Below are 18,826 nucleotides of genomic sequence, written 5' to 3' on the forward strand. Positions count from 1 at the left end.
GTGGGCCTGAAGAGTGAGGTTTTCACTGTAAGATAGATTGCTTTAAAAATTCTCTCTTTCAAAATGACAAAACATAAGAAAATATACATGAAAATCGACACACGTTGACACTGTTCGCATTTGATATTTTGGTTTCCTTGCGTCAAATGTTGTGAAGCTCTTTAATAAAATTCAATTGGTCATGCATAGTAATATTATAACCCAAAAATTTATGGATGCGACTTTTAAAATTATTGGTTTTGTCATCTAGAATAAGTTAGTGACCCTACTTGTTATCCGTTATTCGTTACATGTAGATATAACTTTTATTAATCGTAATATTTTATTACGTATTTCTACGGTAACGTTTCTATTAAAAATTTCTAAAAACCTATTGTTTTCGATAAAAGACAGCGCAATTACTTTTTTTTATAGTATCCGAAGAATAGCTAAAAGTTTGAAGAGTATGGATCGATCATGCTTGAGAATATCATGATCATTTATAAGAAATTTAGTTACTATGTATACATAGCATTTAAAGCAAGTAGCAAGATGAAAAAAGCCAATCCAAAGGTGACATGAATTATATTTTATGATCCTTCAAAAAAAGACATGAATTATATTTTAAAAGTTGAGGTGAGACAAATTAGCCTGATTAAGGAAGAGAATAATTATTCTGGAAATCAAACATCAAACATAATTAATTTACGTGTGGTTTTTGTAAATTTATTGTAATATCAAATCCAAACAACTTACAAAAGGATACAACCGGACTAATGTCCATAAATATAGTTGACGAAGGCAAGAATTAAAACCATATATTTTTTTCTCTTATGGGTACTGACAAACCAAACCGTGTCTTATTGAACCAAAACATGTAGATCCCATATGACTCAGTACGCTTCAGGATGAGCAATGGCGTAGGCTTCAAACCCCTTAAAGCTCTTCTTAAATCCTTCTTTCATAAGATTGATAGTTTCCTCAGGTACAGTATTGTCGCCTTTGCAGGTAAACACCACCGTGTGCTTGTATACGGATCCTCCATCAGAAGAAGGTACAAACTTTACATGATGATTGGCAGATTCTACTATGCCCATTAAGACATCACCTTCAAAGATGGTGTATGCTGAGCTATAGTTGGTTACGTCAACTGAATCAACCTTGTGCTTTGAGCTTGTGAATGGGACAGCTGTGCATGGGTTGTAGAATTGTTAGGGAGTAATAAGTGACAAATTTACTAGACATTAAAAATTAAGATCATTTTGTGATCATATGATGAGTTATTTCGAAATCAAAACAAACAAAAATCAAATAGTCACTTATGTAATTAATTGTGCAGTTACTTACCTTCACCGTATGTAATGGTTTTGATCGTTCCAACACCACCATCACCTTGGATGATATCGATGGCTTTGTATGTTTCAGGTTCAAGTTTAGGTGCAAGGGTATCGAAGTCACTAAAGACCTTGAAAAGTTTGGAAGCAGGATATGAGGAAGCAACCTCGAGCTCTACTGTAATAACAGCCATCTTAAGTTATCTTTGGAGAATATATAAGAAGATGAATGATTTATGTTGTAATGAAATATGGGTAAAGATGGTGGTATTTATAGGGTCGGAGGGTCGGAACAAGAGAATTAAAATATATAATCCGCATTCCAGTATTGACTTACTCCACATGGATTACTTTAAAAGCTAATTAAGGATTTACACATTATATAAAGTATACAATTAAATAATCCTGGGATAGGTGAATAAGTAAAGTTGTTAGTGGGCTATATGTTGAAAACTTGTTCCTGACCGATGGAATTCGAATCTCTTCGCTCTACAACTTTTTTTATTTTTTGTTTATGCTCGATTAAAAAATTATTTATGAAGATTTAAATATTAAATATTTTTTAAGAATTTTTTTTTTAAAAAAATATAATCGAAATGACGAATAAATAAGTAATTTAATATATACTAATAAAAAAATTATAAAAATTGTGTTTAATATCATAACGTAAACATTAAACTTTTTTAAGAAATAATAAATAATCAGCGATGAAGATTAAGGTATGATAAAACGATATTTTTAACAAATAGTTAAATTAATAGTAATTCAATACAATAACGATTTAAATTGTAATAATAGAAGTCATGACAAACTTATAATTCATAAATTTGATGTTTTATATTTTGTATTTGGTATAATGAATATGTAAAAGTGAAGTTATGTTCGTATGGAACGTCTATCTGTTAAGATATGTAGATATGTATGTTATATTTCGGATATTATGTAATAATTAATTGGAAGACAAAAATAATGTAACTTTCTATTATCAATAAAAGTATGTAATTTAAATAAAAAAAAATGATAAAAAAAAATACTTTTGTACTGTTCAATGCATTTTTAATAACTGTGATACAAGAATGAAGTTACACCGTCCGATGTTTTCGTCGTCGGCTGGGGTGTGACATTAGGAAGTTTCTCGTTGCCTTTCTCAGGGATTCTTCAAGTTCTCCGTGGTTGCGGAGAATTTAAGAATTTTTCAGACTGTGAGTACAAAGCAAGTTACCATTAGGCTTATGTTTTCATGAACACATATGTTGTTCTCTTAGCAATATGTTGTGGGGGTAAGGAACTCTTTGTGGTCAGTAGATTCTTTTGGAAACACAAAGGATCTTGAGGAAGGATTGTTTGAGTCATACAGGTTGCACATCAGATAAAGAGAGCATGGTTAGCTTATAGTATGATATGTTATCCTTGGATGAGATGAGTAATTGTTGATCTGTTGATAGGCTTCTGAGTTTGATAAGAGCATTTTAGCATGGGCTTTGTTCAGTATGTATTGGATCAGTAGGTTTAATTATCGATCTGTTTCTGATTAACAGGTTATTATACCACTTATCAGCATTTAGGAGTCATTCGAGGGCCTCCGAGCAGTAATAATTGAATGTATGGTTCGTGCATCGACCCTTAATTATAGTCTTGTCATTGGTAGAACTAGGGTTCGGGTAGTATGTACCCTTGTTGGTTTGGTTGAGTGTAACACTCTAAATTTTCAATTACATTTGTTTCATTTTTAAAACCACTTAAACACATTCTCATATTTCTCAAAAACCACAAAATTTATAAGTTCTTCAAAACACAAGACAACAAATGTTTGATAATATCCTAGAATCCTCAAAACAAAATCTCTAGCTAGTGTATACAATCAAGTCGGCGCCATCCCACGATCCTGAGAGGTACCTGAAACACATATCAGACAACATTGTAAGCATGAAGCTTAGTGAATTCCCGAAAATACCACATACATAAATAATAAGCCTCTCATTGCTATAGCTTGGCATGGACCCTCCGGTCATGCGTCTCGGTGACGACCCTCCGGTCTCACAGCTCGATATGGACCCTCTAGTTATGTGTCTCAGTGAAGACCCTCCGGTCTCACATCTCAGGTTGGATCCTCCGGTCCCGTATCTCAGTGAAGACCCTCCAATCTCATAACTCGGTTTGGACCCTTTGGTCCTAACTCAGTAAGGCGCAGAATAATATATAGCATAAATCACAAAGACAAAATGCATAATATCACATAACTCAATATAAGCACATAAAACCCTCCGGTCAATAACTCAAATACGACCCTCCAGTTACACAATATTACCACTCGCGTAAGTATAGCGAGAAGACTCACCTCGTAAGTTAGCAAGTAGGTCTCGTACTCAACGATCGATTTAGACTCTACCTACATATCATAATCATCTCTAATTAACACTTTATAACAACAAATCTAAAATGTCAGGCTACCTATTTTCTAATTCTCAGAAAAGGTGAAAGACCATTTTACACCTCCATGTTCTTTATAATCCATGTCTTGACCAAACCCTAAAAGTCAACGGAAGTCAACACTCGAGTCAACAGTCCATGTTGACCAAACTCGTTGAGTGCATCTACACGACTCGTCGAGTTCCTTCGTTTTCTATGAAGTATAAGGAAAATCCAACTTAACTCGTCGAGTTCTCTCACCAACTCGTCGAGTTGTAATGCGTCCAGACTATCAGGGAAACCCCTAGCCAACTCATTGATTTGGCTCATCAACTGGTCGAGTCCCTTTAGTCCATTCTCTCATTTAGATGTTTTTAAGTAGAACTAAGTCCCCATACTCTAGATCTATCCTTCTAAGGCTGAAGTATCATGTAAAGTTGCAAGCTTTACGTCTATGCACTACAAGAAAAAGACCCTTTTACGACGCGCAAACAACGACACTCGGAGATATAAGTTACGCAAAAGAGAGTAACGTTAAATAAGTGTCATCTCTTCAAAAAATTTAAGGATTTAGGTCGCGCATTATTGCGTGCCCTTAAATTAGTGTCTAATGTAAAAAAATAAAAAACACGGAGGGCACTTTAGCTAAAAGGTGCGCCGTCTATGAATGTCGTTTTATATTTTTTTAAGAAACGCGCTTCTCACTTCTCCTTAGAGGGAAAATGAAATCCCCAAATTTTTTAAACCCCCGCCTTCTTCTCCCTCGTCTCCACCCTCACCCACATCCATTGCCTCCAATCCTCGTTGCCTCTTCTAGTCTCAAACCCGATCCTCGCGTTAAATGGTTCAGTGACTGCAACTCCTTTCGATTGTAGCGCTGATCGACAACTACGACTCATCAACCGTCAATCGAAGCTACCTGTTGAACAACCCCTAATCAAAACCTCAACCTTCTCGTCTCTCCTTCCCCCAAAATTTTGAACATCCGCCTTCCTCTTCCTCTGTACTCTCTACACCCGCCATATCGATTTCATTCTCTCCCTTCCTTCTCTCTACAAACCCCTTCCTCTACGATCGACTTTCACTCCTTCTCTATGCAAACCCTAATCAGACATAACGCATTTGCAATGGTAATATCTTCTTTCACAAAATAGACGATTGACCGAAGAACTAGGGCTTTTGATGAATCATGCATTACCAACAACGATAGCTACCCATCATAATTTGTGTTTTCTCTCGGACTCCACCATTCCAACATCGCACCACAACAACGATTCCAGCCACGAATCAACAGTTTTGAGTTTTTTGGCTTCAATTTTGAAGGTACGTAGACATGATTTTAAAGTTCTGAACTTTTTTCTTTCCTATGCTACCACTTCCCCCCTTTCCTTTTTATTTCACTCTCCTTGTAATTACCACTAAATTGAGATAGAGAGTCGGTCTATCGATTAGTCAACCATGGTGGATGATTTGGTGTAACTATCACCTGTTATATTTTTTTGAATTTTTTTGTTCGAACAATGCATGCCAACTGTTCGTTGAATTGCTCAAACGAAACTTCCATTACAAAAAATGAACCGATGGTCTACTTTTTTGTCCAGATTGCCCAGAGAGTGAAATATTAGCCGTCGGGATGGCACCTTATGCTCATCTGGCGGTTTATAAAGTATGTTTTGGTCTAGATTGGCCAGAGAGTGACATCTTAACCGGGCTTGATGTTGCAGTAGCTGATGGAGCTGATGTGATATCAATTTCTATTGGAGAAGAAAACATGCCTTTTTTTCAAGACAACATTGCAATAGCCTCATTTGCAGCTATCCAAAAAGGAATATTTGTGAGTTGTGCAACAGGGAACTCAGGTCCGTTCAATGGCACTGCAACAAATATAGCTCCATGGGTTCTAACAATTGGTGCTAGCATAACTGACAGAAAAATCAAAGCCACAAAAAAACTAGGAAATAATAAGGAATTTGATGGTGAATCTTTATTTCAGCCAAAAGGCTCCCCTTCTTCTACACTTTTACCACTCGTGTATGCTGGTTCTAATGAGTAGTTAGTATGATTTGAATTGAACCTCCTTCTTCCAATCGACTGGGCGTGTGATCAAAAAGTTTCGAGGTCACGACAGTGAGGTGTGTATTTTCCCTAACAAACCAATTTATCAATCACATAACACATATTTATAATTTCACAATCATAACACCATTTTTGTGCAGGTGAATGCAGTAAAGTTCAATGAATATTCATCTGTTGTTGTATCAGCAGGGTATGATCGTTCCTTACGTGCCTGGGACTGTAGATCTCACAGCACTGAGCCAATTCGGGTTTAGCTTTCTTTCCCTTTCCCTTTCCCTTTTCTACATCTACGTTTGTACTAAGTTTTTTTATATATATATTTATATTATCAAAAGCTGATGATAGTTTTAATTGATTCACAGATCATTGACACCTTTCTAGACAGCGTTATGTCTATCTATTTAACAAAAACTGAGATTATTGCTGGAAGTGTTGACGGAACTGTACGGACATTTGACATCCGGAATGATGGAACTGTATCTCTCTATCAAATGATGGTAACTGTGTATTAGCTTGGAGCACAAGAGCATTGAATATTGATGTGACCACCATGCAGTTTGAAAGGAGTAGAAAGAGGGGCATAACAGTCTTTTCAGATTACGCTTGGAGTAGTGGAGATCAAGTTGATGTTTGGGTACAAGATAGGTAACCATTTAACTCAACTCATTACATTTTCAATCGTTAATACTTATTAATCATCACAAACTCTATTTTTTTACTGTTTTTTGTAGCTGGCATGAAGCAATTGTTATGGACACAAATAAGATTGATTTGACTTCTTTAACTGTCCAGTTTCCTGGTAGGTATTGTTATCTGACTTTTCCTTCAAAATTTATAAATTGTGTTGAGTTTTTACCTTTTTTCCCTTTCCAGCTCAATCAAAGGCATCAATTGTTAGGTCATGGCATGTGAGGCCAACTCTTGTCTGGAAGGATGACAAGTAGATTGAGTGGTCTAGTTTGAAAGGACTCCATTCTTCTGAGGTTAGCTACTATCTCTTTTCCCCATTAATTTGGTTTCTTAATTTTTTTATATAAAATATGTATATATATTCCTAAAGGCTAAATCCAATCCTCTCCAATCTACTAGAAAACCACCAATTCCAACGATTGTCAGAACTTTAGCTCAAAAGGACAAATAAAAACCCTCTATTAGTGATAAAAATGTCAATGATTCTTCTGTTAGTGCTGATGAAAACATGCCAGGTCAGCAGCAAAAGGATATGGGGTTTGGTTCTTCTTTTCCCCATTTATTTGGTTTCAATTTATGTTCACAAGTTTAATAAATTCTCTAGATTTAAAAAGAAGTATTGCTATTTAGTGTGCCCTTTAACTGACCTATTACTATTGTAGATTGAGGAAGTAAGTCATTCAGTGATTCAAAATATGGAAAACATGTCTAAATTGCTTTACTACTTTTTTTCAAGTTTCTTTTCTTCATATCATGTCATCTCTTCTATTTGTTTCAGTCTTTTACCACTTTATATTCCTGTCATATTCAGTCTTTTAACATCCAATTATCATCTTTGAGTATTGGGTTTTCTTTCTTTTTTGTTGCTGTGTTACCCTGCGTTAGGCTTTATAAAATGAATTTCTTTGCTGAAAATTGTGTATAATTTTTGTTAGAGCTTCTTTGGGCAGTTGGAGAAGGACATCTTATCTTTAGGTACTACATAAAATGGTGTTTTTATCTCTGATGATTCCCCTAACTTTTTGTTGTTTGATGATTTTATGGACCCAAATAGAGAAGAAAAAAGGTACATTTTTTTTTATTTTTCCACATTTACCCTCCATGATCAGTGAAACTAACATCATCCAATATCTATAAATATACTTCATTATCTGGAAATAGTAAGACCACATCAATTACTGGATCAAATGGTGTGTACTGCTTTCAGAGTTGCAACTGACACTCTTAACCAGACTAGCTTATGAGAATAAAAATCGACCAATTATACTTCACTGTTGTTTCTGCATTGAAGCCTTTGCAAGGTATGTGTAATGTCTTATTTACAATTTTTTGACACAAGGGTAAAGTAGTCATTTTTTTAATCTGACTTATTGCATTGGCAACAAACAAGCTACCGGGTGATATGGAAATAATCCAAGATGTAAAACGGCTTTGTGTTGTATTCGAACACGTGGAGAAGCTGCTAACACTTGGTAGTGGCAGTGGGAAAAATAAATTGGAAGCAAGCATACCAGATCAGCATCAGGATCTGAGGAAGGCATCATGATATTAACTTCAGTTGCTTTAGTAGTTGTTATAGAAGTTTTGCCTTTTCTATTCAAAATTATAACTTAAAAACACCACCTGTTCCTTGTTTTCTAGCTTGTATTACTGTTGTTGGCTTCCAAATGAGGCCTTAATTCTCATAAACATTCTACTGTTAGATTTGGCCCTAATTTCTTTAATAGTCAACGATAGTGGGGTAGCATATTGAACTATTTGCTTAAAAAAGACATTATATCTTGTCCAATTTATATTTGAATTCAAGTTATGCATAATGTCAATATTGTTGGATTAATAAATACATTATACCTAAAGAATAAAGATTGTATGATGAAAGAAAGATTGTAAATTACCAACTATTGGTTTATCATTTGCTGAGTTAACCTACATTTTTTTTTCTGTAGTTTTATCTTGTTTCTGATATAGCCGTGAAAGAACTCATTGCAGTTGCCACCAACAGAGAAGGTAAGCTATAATATGCCAAAGTTGAATTACTTTTTAAGAAATAGCAACCTACTTTTAGTTATTTGTTTATTATATCAAGATACAACATCAGATTCAAAAAGTGTTGTAGAGCTAACAAATGGTTCTTCAGGTATGCAATACTCTAGGCATAATTATAATATAAAACTATAAAAAATTTAATTTTTTGATATATATTTTTTATTTTGTTTTGCAGAGGATACTAAAGAGCAAATCTTGCAAAGGATATTTTTTGTTTTGTTTTGCAGAGGATACCCCTCACATTTTCCCAAATTACCCCTTCCTTTACAATGTTTTTTTTGTTTATGTGTATTTTGTGCATCAGGTAAAGTTGGTGGAAGAAAGGAATATGAAGCCACTTGATTCAAATCTTGCAGCATTAGTCTTAAAGAATTATGAAAGGCAAGATGCAACTTTACTTAGTTGGAATTTGATGTAGAGAGTAGATTAGATGCAAATTTAGATATTGTAAAAAATAGAATTGTATGACATTAAATTTTATGCAATGGATTGTATTTTTTGTATATGATATTTTATTTCTATTATGAGACATTAAATGCAAATTTAATTTAAAAATTAATAAATATATAAATATTTTTTTTAGAACATTTAAAATTATGATACGCAAAATTGTGTGTCATCTTCATTTATGACATGGCCTTTCTTGACAGGGGCTTCCTTGATACGCATTGCGTGTCATAAACACGCGCGTCGTAAGGTTACGACACGCAAATGCGTGTCGTCTACCTTTATGATAGGGCCTTCCTTGATACGCAATGCGTGTCATAACCGCGCGTCGTAAATGCGCGTCATAAATGCGCATCGTAAATGCGCATCGTCTATAGACGACGCGCAAAAGCGCGTCGTCTCTCTTTATGACAGGGCCTTCCTTGACACGCATTTGCGCGTCGTCTGAGCGTTTTACGACACGCAATGAGCGTCGTAAAAGGCCTTTTTTCTAGTAGTGATGCATGGCATCTAGGGCGCAAAATAACAAAAACAAGCTCTATAGAGGGTTTAATTCATGAAAGCTAGCCAATAGCTTGATAAAGCTTGAATCTTTAGGCTCAAGGGACCCCATACTGTCCAAATGTGAAATGGCCATAAACTCCCTAATGAAGAGATCTAACCAAACAATGATCAAGGTGATAGATTTTTACCTCCAAATAGCAGCTAGCACAGAAAGAACACTGGATCCAAGGGCTCTTTCTCGTTCCAAGCCTCTTGCTCCTTAATTTTATTCCAAAAATGCACTAGATCATACAATCTTAGCCTCTCTCTCTCTCTATCTCTCTCTCTCTCTCTCTCTAAGATGAATATAGATCGATTAGGTTTCTCTTAGTGTGTCAAGGTGATAAGGGAAGAAGAAATGAAGGCTTAAAGTCCTTTAAATAGGGTACAAACCCTGAAAATTAGGGTTTTCACACTCAGATCCTACTCGTTGAGTTGGGGTCCTCCAACTCGTCGAGTAGACTCTAAAAATTATGCGGCCAATTTAACTCTCTACTTGCCAAGTTGGGGCCTCCAACTCATCGAGTTGATCTGACAACATGAATATAAATTAATTAAATATTATACCTGGGAGTCGGAATGTTACAATTCACCCCCACTAAACCAAACTTCGCCCTCGAACTCATCCCCCGGGAACAACTCTGGGTACTACTCCCGCATCTCGGACTCTGGGTCCCAAGTCCACTCAGATCCCTTCCGATGCTGCCACTGAACCTGAAACAAGGGCACCTCTTTATTCCTAAATACCTTCACCTTCTTATCCAAAATTGCCACCGGCTTCTCAATGTAGTTCAGGCAGTCATCAACATGAATGTCCTCTACAGGGACACATGGAAGGTGTTATAAATCTGGCTCAACTCTGCAGGCAGCTCTAACTGATAAGCTACCTTACCCACTCGAGCGATCACTCTAAAAGGGCCAATGTATCTAAGGCCCATCTTTCCCCACTTCCTGAATCAGATCACCCCTTTCCATGGGGATACCTTCAGGAGGACAAAATCTCCGACCTGTAACTCTAGATCGGATTGTCTCTGGTCCGCATAACTTTTCTGATGACTTTGAGTCATCAGTAACCTCTTTATCGCTTGCTAGATCTACTCTGTCATATTGAGTACTACACCGGTGCTCCCCATTACTCTCTGCCTTACCTCTACCTAACATATGGGAGTCTGGTACCTCCTCGCGGATAAAAGCTCAAAGTAAAGCATACCTTTACTGGAGTGATGGTTGTTATTGTATGAAAACTTAGCCAAGGGCAAGTAAGTGTCCCAACTTCCACCGAAGTCCATAACACATGCGCGTAGTATGTCCTCGAGCGTCTGAATCGTCCTCTCGCTCTACTCGTCTGTCTGTTGGTGGTAAGCGGTGCTGAAATGCAATCCGGTACCCAACCCCTCATGAAATTTCTTACAGAACTTGGAAGTAAAATGCACATCCTGATCCGACACTATTGATGTAGGCACCCCATGTCATGCCACCACCTTTCGAATGTAGATCTCGACTAATTTCTCTGCAGAAGAGCTCTCACTTATAGCCAGGAAGTGATCACTCTTTTTCAAACAATTTATAATCACCCTAATCGCATCGACACCTCTCGTAGTCCTCGGTAACTTGGTACTAAAGTCCATGGAGATCTATTCCTACTTCCACATAGGAATCTCCAAAGGCTGAAACTGGCCATGGGGACGATGGTGCTCTGCCTTATCCTGATGACAGGTCAAGCATCTCTCGACTACCCATTCCACATCTATCTTAATACAGGGCCACTAATAATCCTTTTTCAAGTCCAAATACATATTGGTGGCCCCCGGATGGATCAAGAATCTCTACCTATTGGCCTCCTCCATCAAAATACGCCGAGCTCCACCCATATATGGCACCCAAATCCACCCATGGAAGGTCATAAGCCCTTGACTATCAGTCTCAAACTCAGAAATCTGCCCGATCACGCTCTCTCTCTTACGGTTCTCTACTCTCATGGCCACCACTTGGGCCTCTCGAATGGTATCTAAGACTACAATCATCGTTGTCATCCTTATACACACATCACGGATCGGAGCACTCGCGACCCTACGATTTAGGGCATCAACTACCACATTAGCCTTTCCAGGGTGATAAAAAATATCTCACAGTCATAGTCTTTCACTACATCCAACCACCTCCTCGGTCTCATATTCTGGTTGGGCTGATCCATAAGGTACTTCAGGATCTTATGGTCCGTGTATATGGTACATCGGACACCATAGAGAAAGTGGTGCCAAATCTTGAGGGCGAACATGTAACACCAGTCAAAATAGGTCAAAAACAATCGCATGTGATTATGCCAATCATGTAATGTGATTTTTGTTAAACTATTAACGTAATAAACTTACTATGTAATTCATGTTAAATTATGAAATTTCATACATATTTTATGATACAACTCAAAGTATACATCCATACGATTCCAAAAATATAGAGAACGTCTAAATCTGACTTCGCGTGAAGAAGTTATGATAAACCCTAACACTATAAAATCTCTATAACATAAGGAATTTAAAATAGGCTTATAATTAGCTACTTGAGTCTAAAATAGAGTTGTAGTGCTCGTAAATACCTACGCATGGATATAAAGAACGTCAAAAACGGAGTCTGTATGCAAAAGTTACGACCTTCCGAAGTTATCGTTGTTTGAATGCACGACACGTGTCAGAAACCCTAATCTGAGGAGTCATTTTGCCACCTTCAGAAGCTACAAGACGGATGGCAAGTGTATGAAGAGATTAGCTTGAAACTCACGACGTGAACAATGAGTTTCTCACTTCGTGATGGCCAAAAATCTTACTATAAATAGCAAGATTGACCCCAACCATTCCTACACCTGAACTTCTTTCTCCTCTCTCCTTTGCTGAAGCCCTCTTGCATCCCGAGCCCCGACGACCTTGTATGTTGACCGTTTTTTCTTAGATAATATAAAATCACACTACTAAGGTGAGTTTCATGGCCCAACTTTCTAATATTTTCAGGGAAAAACGCATGCTAAATATTGTATATACATTAATTTTACGTCTATATGATAGTATATTAGTATCAACGTAGATAGTTATATTAACCGGGATATAGTTGTTTAAATATAATATTTTGAATATATACAGCTATTATCAACTTGTTAGCATGTTATTATACTAATGTAGATCTTAAGTTAGACTTAATATTCTATATATGTTGTGTGCGATATAGTTCTGAAGTTATATTCGGAAGTTCTATATGTTAATTTATAAAGTCTGTTGTTATTGTTAGTTTTATGACAAGATAAAACTTGCTATGTAATATGTTGTTGTTGTTATTGGTTTTATGTCAAGATAAAACCTGGTTTTACTTCAAGTTATAGCTGTTATACTGTCTAAATGTTATGAAATTAGGAGTACTGTTTAAAAGCATAGTCTAGTAACTTAGGGTTTTAGATATGAAAATGCTTTTGTTGTTAGGACTATAGAACGTTGTCAAAGTCTACATGAGCTACCTCATTCATCATCTAAGATTGGGGATCTTAGTGGAAGTCCTTTGACATGTAATCGTTAATCCCGTGTGAGCGAGGAAGTCATGTATGAATAAGATACGGATTGATGACCCCACTCATGGTTGTTAATTACAACCCAAGACAAGCGAGTGAAGATCCGTTCCATTTATTTTTGTCCCGGCATCGATGAAGCACGCGGTATTGTTTCTCATGGTAAATCATGAGTGTATTGTTTCTCATGGTAAATCATGAGTGTGTTTTGTCAGAGGTTTTGTTGTCAAGTAGCGGTTACAAACTCATGGTAGCAACTTGTTAGAAACATTATACTTTGTCGTATACAAGTATTAATGTTAAGTATAAGTTTCCCCCTACTTATACCCTAGGTACTACTTATATTGACTAGATAACTATACCTAGCACACATACTCGTATAGAATTGAAATAGATTTATACGTACTGGATTTTCTCGTATAGAATTGAAATAAGATTTATACGTAGCAACTTTTGTTTGTATGGAATTACAAACACTTATATTTCTAGTATATGAGACTTACATGTAAACTACTTATTTGGTAAGTAAACTTTTATACCTAGGATATATATATATATATATATATATATATATATATATATATATACACACACACACACACTAAACGTTGGAGAGTCAAAAATATACTTTCAAAACTATAATTTTGAACTTGAGAAAAAGTGTTATTTTTATATGGAGTCAAAACCTGTGAACTCACCAAACTTATGTTGATGTATTTTTAAATTGCATGTGTTTTGAGGAAGTTGATAACTATGATACAAGAAATGACGTTACACTGCCTGGTGTTTCCGCCGACGGCCGGGGTGTGACAGATTGATATCAGAGCTATTAACTATAGTGAATTAGTACTTTCTTAGGAAACCACGACTATAGTTTAGGGCTTACTCTATTAGGTTTAGGTATATCCCTTAACCTACAAATAAAAAGTATTATTAAATTATACTATTAAAGGACTACTTACGAGAGCGGTGACAGGATATACACATTGCTTGGATTGCTGGATTTCAGAATGGCTATATGCTAAAATGGTCCTGCCCTCCGACTGTCCTGACTGGCCGGTGCCTTATCTGCTAGACCTGAAGTAACAAACAATAATTAATAATACTCATGAATAAAACAAACACAAAGATATAGAGTTATGTATGAACTCAGTCCCGCAATGAGAACACATGTATATAAACCAAAAATATAGAAAACCCAAACTCTCGATAAGAATTCAACATAATGTTTTAGGTCAAAGCTCCTTAGTCGAGTTTTATTGTACATGGTACGAACCACAACTAAACGTAGACTGATCATCTATCTTTAATTTTGGTCAGACTGATGCACAACTAAACTTGGATATGGTGGTTGATAGACTAAAACACTTGAAGATTCTAGAAGATTAAAGATAAATCTCAGATCAGTATACCATCAACTCGGAGTACAAGAAGACAATGTTCCGAAGACAACATTTAGGACTCGATATGGTCAATCTAAGTTCCTAGTTAAGCCTTTGCATTGACGGCCGCTCATGGACCTCATGAATAGTGTTTGCAAACTGTACTTGGATACATTTGTGATAGTAGTTATCGATGATATATTGATATATTCATAAACCAAGGAAGAACACGGTCAACACTTTCAAATAATCTTGGAACTATGTTAGCTACCGTGTCAATTATAGCAATAATCTTGAATGGTCCTATGTACATTGTGTTCAGTTTGCCACGCTTTCCAAAGCGTATCATGCCCTTCCAGGGTGAGACCATCAACATGACGCGGTCACCAACCTGGAATTTCAAGGGTTTTCTCCTTTTGTCAGCGTAGCTTTTCTGTCTATCTCTGGAAGCATTAAGTCACTCCTAAATTTGTATGATTTTCTCTATGGTTTCTCAAATGATTTCTGGACCAATGAGAGTAATGTCTGGAACTTTACCTCTAGCTAGTTGCGTATCGACCACTTCAACCCAACACATAGGTGATGTGCACTTGCGGCCATAGAGGGATTCGAATGGAGAAACCTTTATGCTAGTGTAATAACTGTTTTTGTAAGAAAAATCGACAAGGGGTAAATGAGTATCCCATTCCTTTCCAACGTCTATTATGCAGGATCGTAACATATCTTCTAAAGTTTGAATCGTCTTCTCACTTTGTCCGTCTGTTTGTGAATGGTAGGTTGTACTCATGTCCAGCCTAGTTCCTAGAGATTTTTCTAAAGATTGGCAGAAACGAGAGGTGAATCTTCTATCACAATCAGAAATAATAGATATTGGCACAACATGCAGTCTAACTATCTCTTTGAGGTAAGTTCTTGTTAGCTTCTCCATCTTTTTGGTTTATTTTATTGGCAAGAAGTGTGCATATTTGGTTAATCTATGAATGATTACCCAAATAGTATCATAACCACCCGTTCTCTTGGTAAATTAGTTATGAAATCCATCGTAATCCGCTCTCACTATTTCAGGTTGTTGCAATAGTCATGAAGGCTTGTGATACTCTACCTTGACTTTGGCACAAGTAAGGCACTTGACCACATAGGTAGCAATCTCAGCCTTCATATTAGGCCACCAATAAAGCTTCTTAAGGTCCAGATACATCTTGTCTGGACCTATATGAATGGAGTATCGAGTTTTGTGTGCCTCATTCATAACCACGACTCTGTACCCACCGAACTTTGGTGTCCAGATCCGGTTCATGAAACAATATACTCCATCACCCCTGATTTTGAAGTTCTTATCCATTCCTCTCAGGGTTTCACCCGCCACTTTTTCTGGTTTCAAGGCCTCGAGTTGAGCCTCTTTGATCTGTGTGGATAGATGTGAATGGATTATGATGGTCAACAACTTTAGTTGGTGTCCCAAGTATTCTTTTCTGCTAAGGTCATCAGCTACTACATTGGCTTTACCAGGGTGATAACGAATCTCACATTCGTAATTGTTTAGTAGCTCCACCCACCGTCGTTGTCTCATGTTCTGCTCCTTCTGGTCGAAGATATGCTGAAGACTTTTATGGTCTATGAGTATTGTGCATTTCGTGCTATATAATTAATTTCTCCAGATCTTCAGAGAAAATACCATTTCTCTTAGCTCAAGGTCATGTGTTGTATAGTTGACCTCATGCGTCTTTAGCTGTCTCGAGGCATAGGATATATCATTTCCTCATTGCATAAGAACATATCCAAGCCCTTGATTAGAAGCATCACAGTACACTACAAAGTCTTCTGTCCCTTCAGGGAGAGACAAGATCAGTGCACTACACAGGGCTCACTTCAGTGTTTGGAACGCTGTTTCTTGCTTCTCTCCCAGCTAAATGTTACACCCTTTTGTGTATGGGTGATAAGGGGCTTAGCAATTCGGGAGAAATTTTGAATGAATCTACGATAGTAGCCAGCAAAACCTAAGAATTGTCGGATTTCTATAGGTGTTTTGGGTGATGACCGGTTCTCGATTGCATTGATTTTGGAAGGGTCCATGTGTATTCCTTCCAAACTGACCACGTGACCCAGGAAATCTACCTTCCTAATCCAAAATTCGCATTTTGAAAACTTCAAATAAAGTATCTTTGTTCTTAGAGTTTTTAATACTCGACGAAGATGTTGGCCATGCTCCTCTTCACTTCTTGAGTAGTTAAGGATGTCATCAATGAAGAATATGACGAATTTGTCCAGCTACGGATGACAAACTCTGTTCGTTAAGCCGATGAACACAACAGGTGCATTCGTCAATCCGAAAGGCATCACTACAAACTCGTAATGACCATAACGAGTTCTGAAATCTGTTTTGGGAACATCATCCTCCAGAATTCGTAATTGATCATACCCGGATCTTAAGTCTATTTTCGAGAAGTAGTTTGCACCTTGAAGTTGATCGAATAGATCATCAATGCGAGGTAGAGGATATCGGTTCTTAATGGTAAGTTTACTCAGCTCTCGATAGTCTATGCACATACGAAATGATCCATCCTTCTTCTTCACGAACAAGACCAGTGCTCCCCATGATGAGAAACTTGGTCTTATGAAGCCTTTTCTAAGGAGTTCGTTCAGCTGGCTGGATAATTCCTGCATCACTGAAGGTGCAACACGATATGGGGATTTGGCTACAGGGGTAGCCCCAGGGATTAATTTGATTCTGAATTTGACTTGTCGTTCAGGCAACACTCCTTGGAGATCGTCGAGAAATATGTCAGGAAAGTTGCAGACCTCGGAAAATGCTCACGATGTCTTTCACTTCTTGCTTTTTTCTACCATATGAGCTAAGAAAGCACAATACTCCTTGCGAAGATACTTTTGTGCCTTGATACAAGAAATGATCTAACGGTTCGTTCCGGCTTTGTCACCATAGATGATAAGAGTTTCATTATTCGGCAAGTTCAGGTGAATGGTTCTTTCATAACATTGGATGTCGGCATGGTTAGAACACAATCAATCCATACCAATAATGACGTTGAAACTTTTGATAGAGACCGGCATAAGGTCTATTGGGAAAGAAAAGTTATTCAAGGTGAGGGTATATCCTATGTATATATCCTTAGTGTATTCGAATTTCCCGTTGGCCATTTCTACTATGAAGGTTTCATTTAGTGGTTGGGAGTTTTGTTTGAGTAAGTGTTCAAAATTATGGCTCATGAAGCTCTTCTCAGCACCACTATCAAATTGAATGCATGCATAAGTATTGTTGAGAAGAAATGTACCTGTTACCACCGTAGGTTCTGTCACAGCTTCTTCGTGACCAATTGCTAGTATCCTTCCAACTCCAACGACATTTCTAGTTTTCGGACAATCTCTTTTGAAATGAACAACTTCCCTTCATCCATAACATGCTTGACCTACTCTAGTAGTAGGTACTTTGTTAATCGGTTGGGGTGGTGATTTATAAAATTAGACAGTTTGCCCTTTTCTGTTGCATTTCTAGCACTTCATTTCTTAGGAATTTCCATTTTGGTGGAAATGACACTTGTTGCATTTAGGGAGATTACTAGAATAAGGATTAGCTGGTGTGGGGTTAGTAGGAACAGCAACAGGTAGAGTAGCAGCATGGACTACCACCAACTGTTGCTTTTTCGAGGGCTCCTGAGAAGATTAGCCCTTCCTTTTATTCCAAGTTTTCTTCTTGTTTTTTTTTTGTTTTTTTTATTGTTGTTGTTTCCCTTGGGTTGTTATGGAGCAGCAACCACGAAGTTTTGACGGACTCGATGGTCGATAAGTGACTGTGCCAGCTCTTTGGCACTATCAAAGGTAACAGGCCTAGAAGCAATAACACTTCCCTGAATGTGATGTGACAACCCCCAGATGTACCTTTCAATCTTTTTGCTCTTCAGAGCAACCATTTCCGGAAATAGGATCGATAAGTCGCTGAACCTATTAGTGTAAGTTGTTATGTCTGAACCAACAATAGTAAGACCCCAAAGTTCTTACTCTAGCTTCTGAATTTCACCCTATGGGCAATACTCTCGCATCAGCATTGACTTCAGGTTCTCCCAGCTCATCGAGTTAGCCACTACCAGAGTCAGTGACTTAACATGGCCGTTCCACCATTTTAGGTCTCTATCAGTAAAGGTACATGAAACAAATTTAACCTTGCTACCTTCCGTGCAGGAGCAGATCTCAAATACTACCTCTGTTTTCTCAATCCATTGTCTTAAATCCATTATTCCCCCAATCCCGTTAAAGGTCCTAGGTTTGGCGTTTTAAAAGTCCTTGTAGGTACACTCCTGATGGTGCCCATGACTTTCACCCTGATCGGAGGGATGTGTGTCACTCCTTAATCCACT

At 37.2% G+C, this 18,826-nt stretch overlaps 1 protein-coding gene across 1 annotated transcript; it reads right to left on the bottom strand.

Moving 5' to 3' along the window:
• Positions 1-676: 676 nt before the first annotated feature.
• On the bottom strand, positions 677-1,565 carry LOC145001737 (root allergen protein-like). The gene is made up of 2 exons (XM_078961086.1): positions 1,327-1,565; positions 677-1,168 (listed from the first exon to the last, which is right to left on the bottom strand). The coding sequence occupies exons 1-2, from the start codon at positions 1,505-1,507 to the stop codon at positions 873-875; spliced, it is 477 nt and encodes a 158-aa protein (XP_078817212.1). The 5' UTR covers positions 1,508-1,565; the 3' UTR covers positions 677-872.
• Between the last annotated feature and the right edge of the window lie 17,261 nt (positions 1,566-18,826).

This window comes from Lactuca saligna, chromosome 6 (assembly GCF_052625555.1).
Source record: "Lactuca saligna cultivar CGN05327 chromosome 6, ASM5262555v1, whole genome shotgun sequence".
In the NCBI taxonomy this organism is placed as follows: Eukaryota; Viridiplantae; Streptophyta; class Magnoliopsida; order Asterales; family Asteraceae; genus Lactuca; species Lactuca saligna.

Excerpts from the sequence above, each read along its gene's own strand:
- LOC145001737 (XM_078961086.1), bottom strand. The coding sequence starts at position 1,507 with ATGGCTGTTATTACAGTAGAGCTCGAGGTTGCTTCCTCATATCCTGCT. Across the intron at positions 1,169-1,326 it reads AACCATTACATACGGTGAAG|CTGTCCCATTCACAAGCTCA; the intron begins GTAAGTAACTGC and ends ACCCATGCACAG.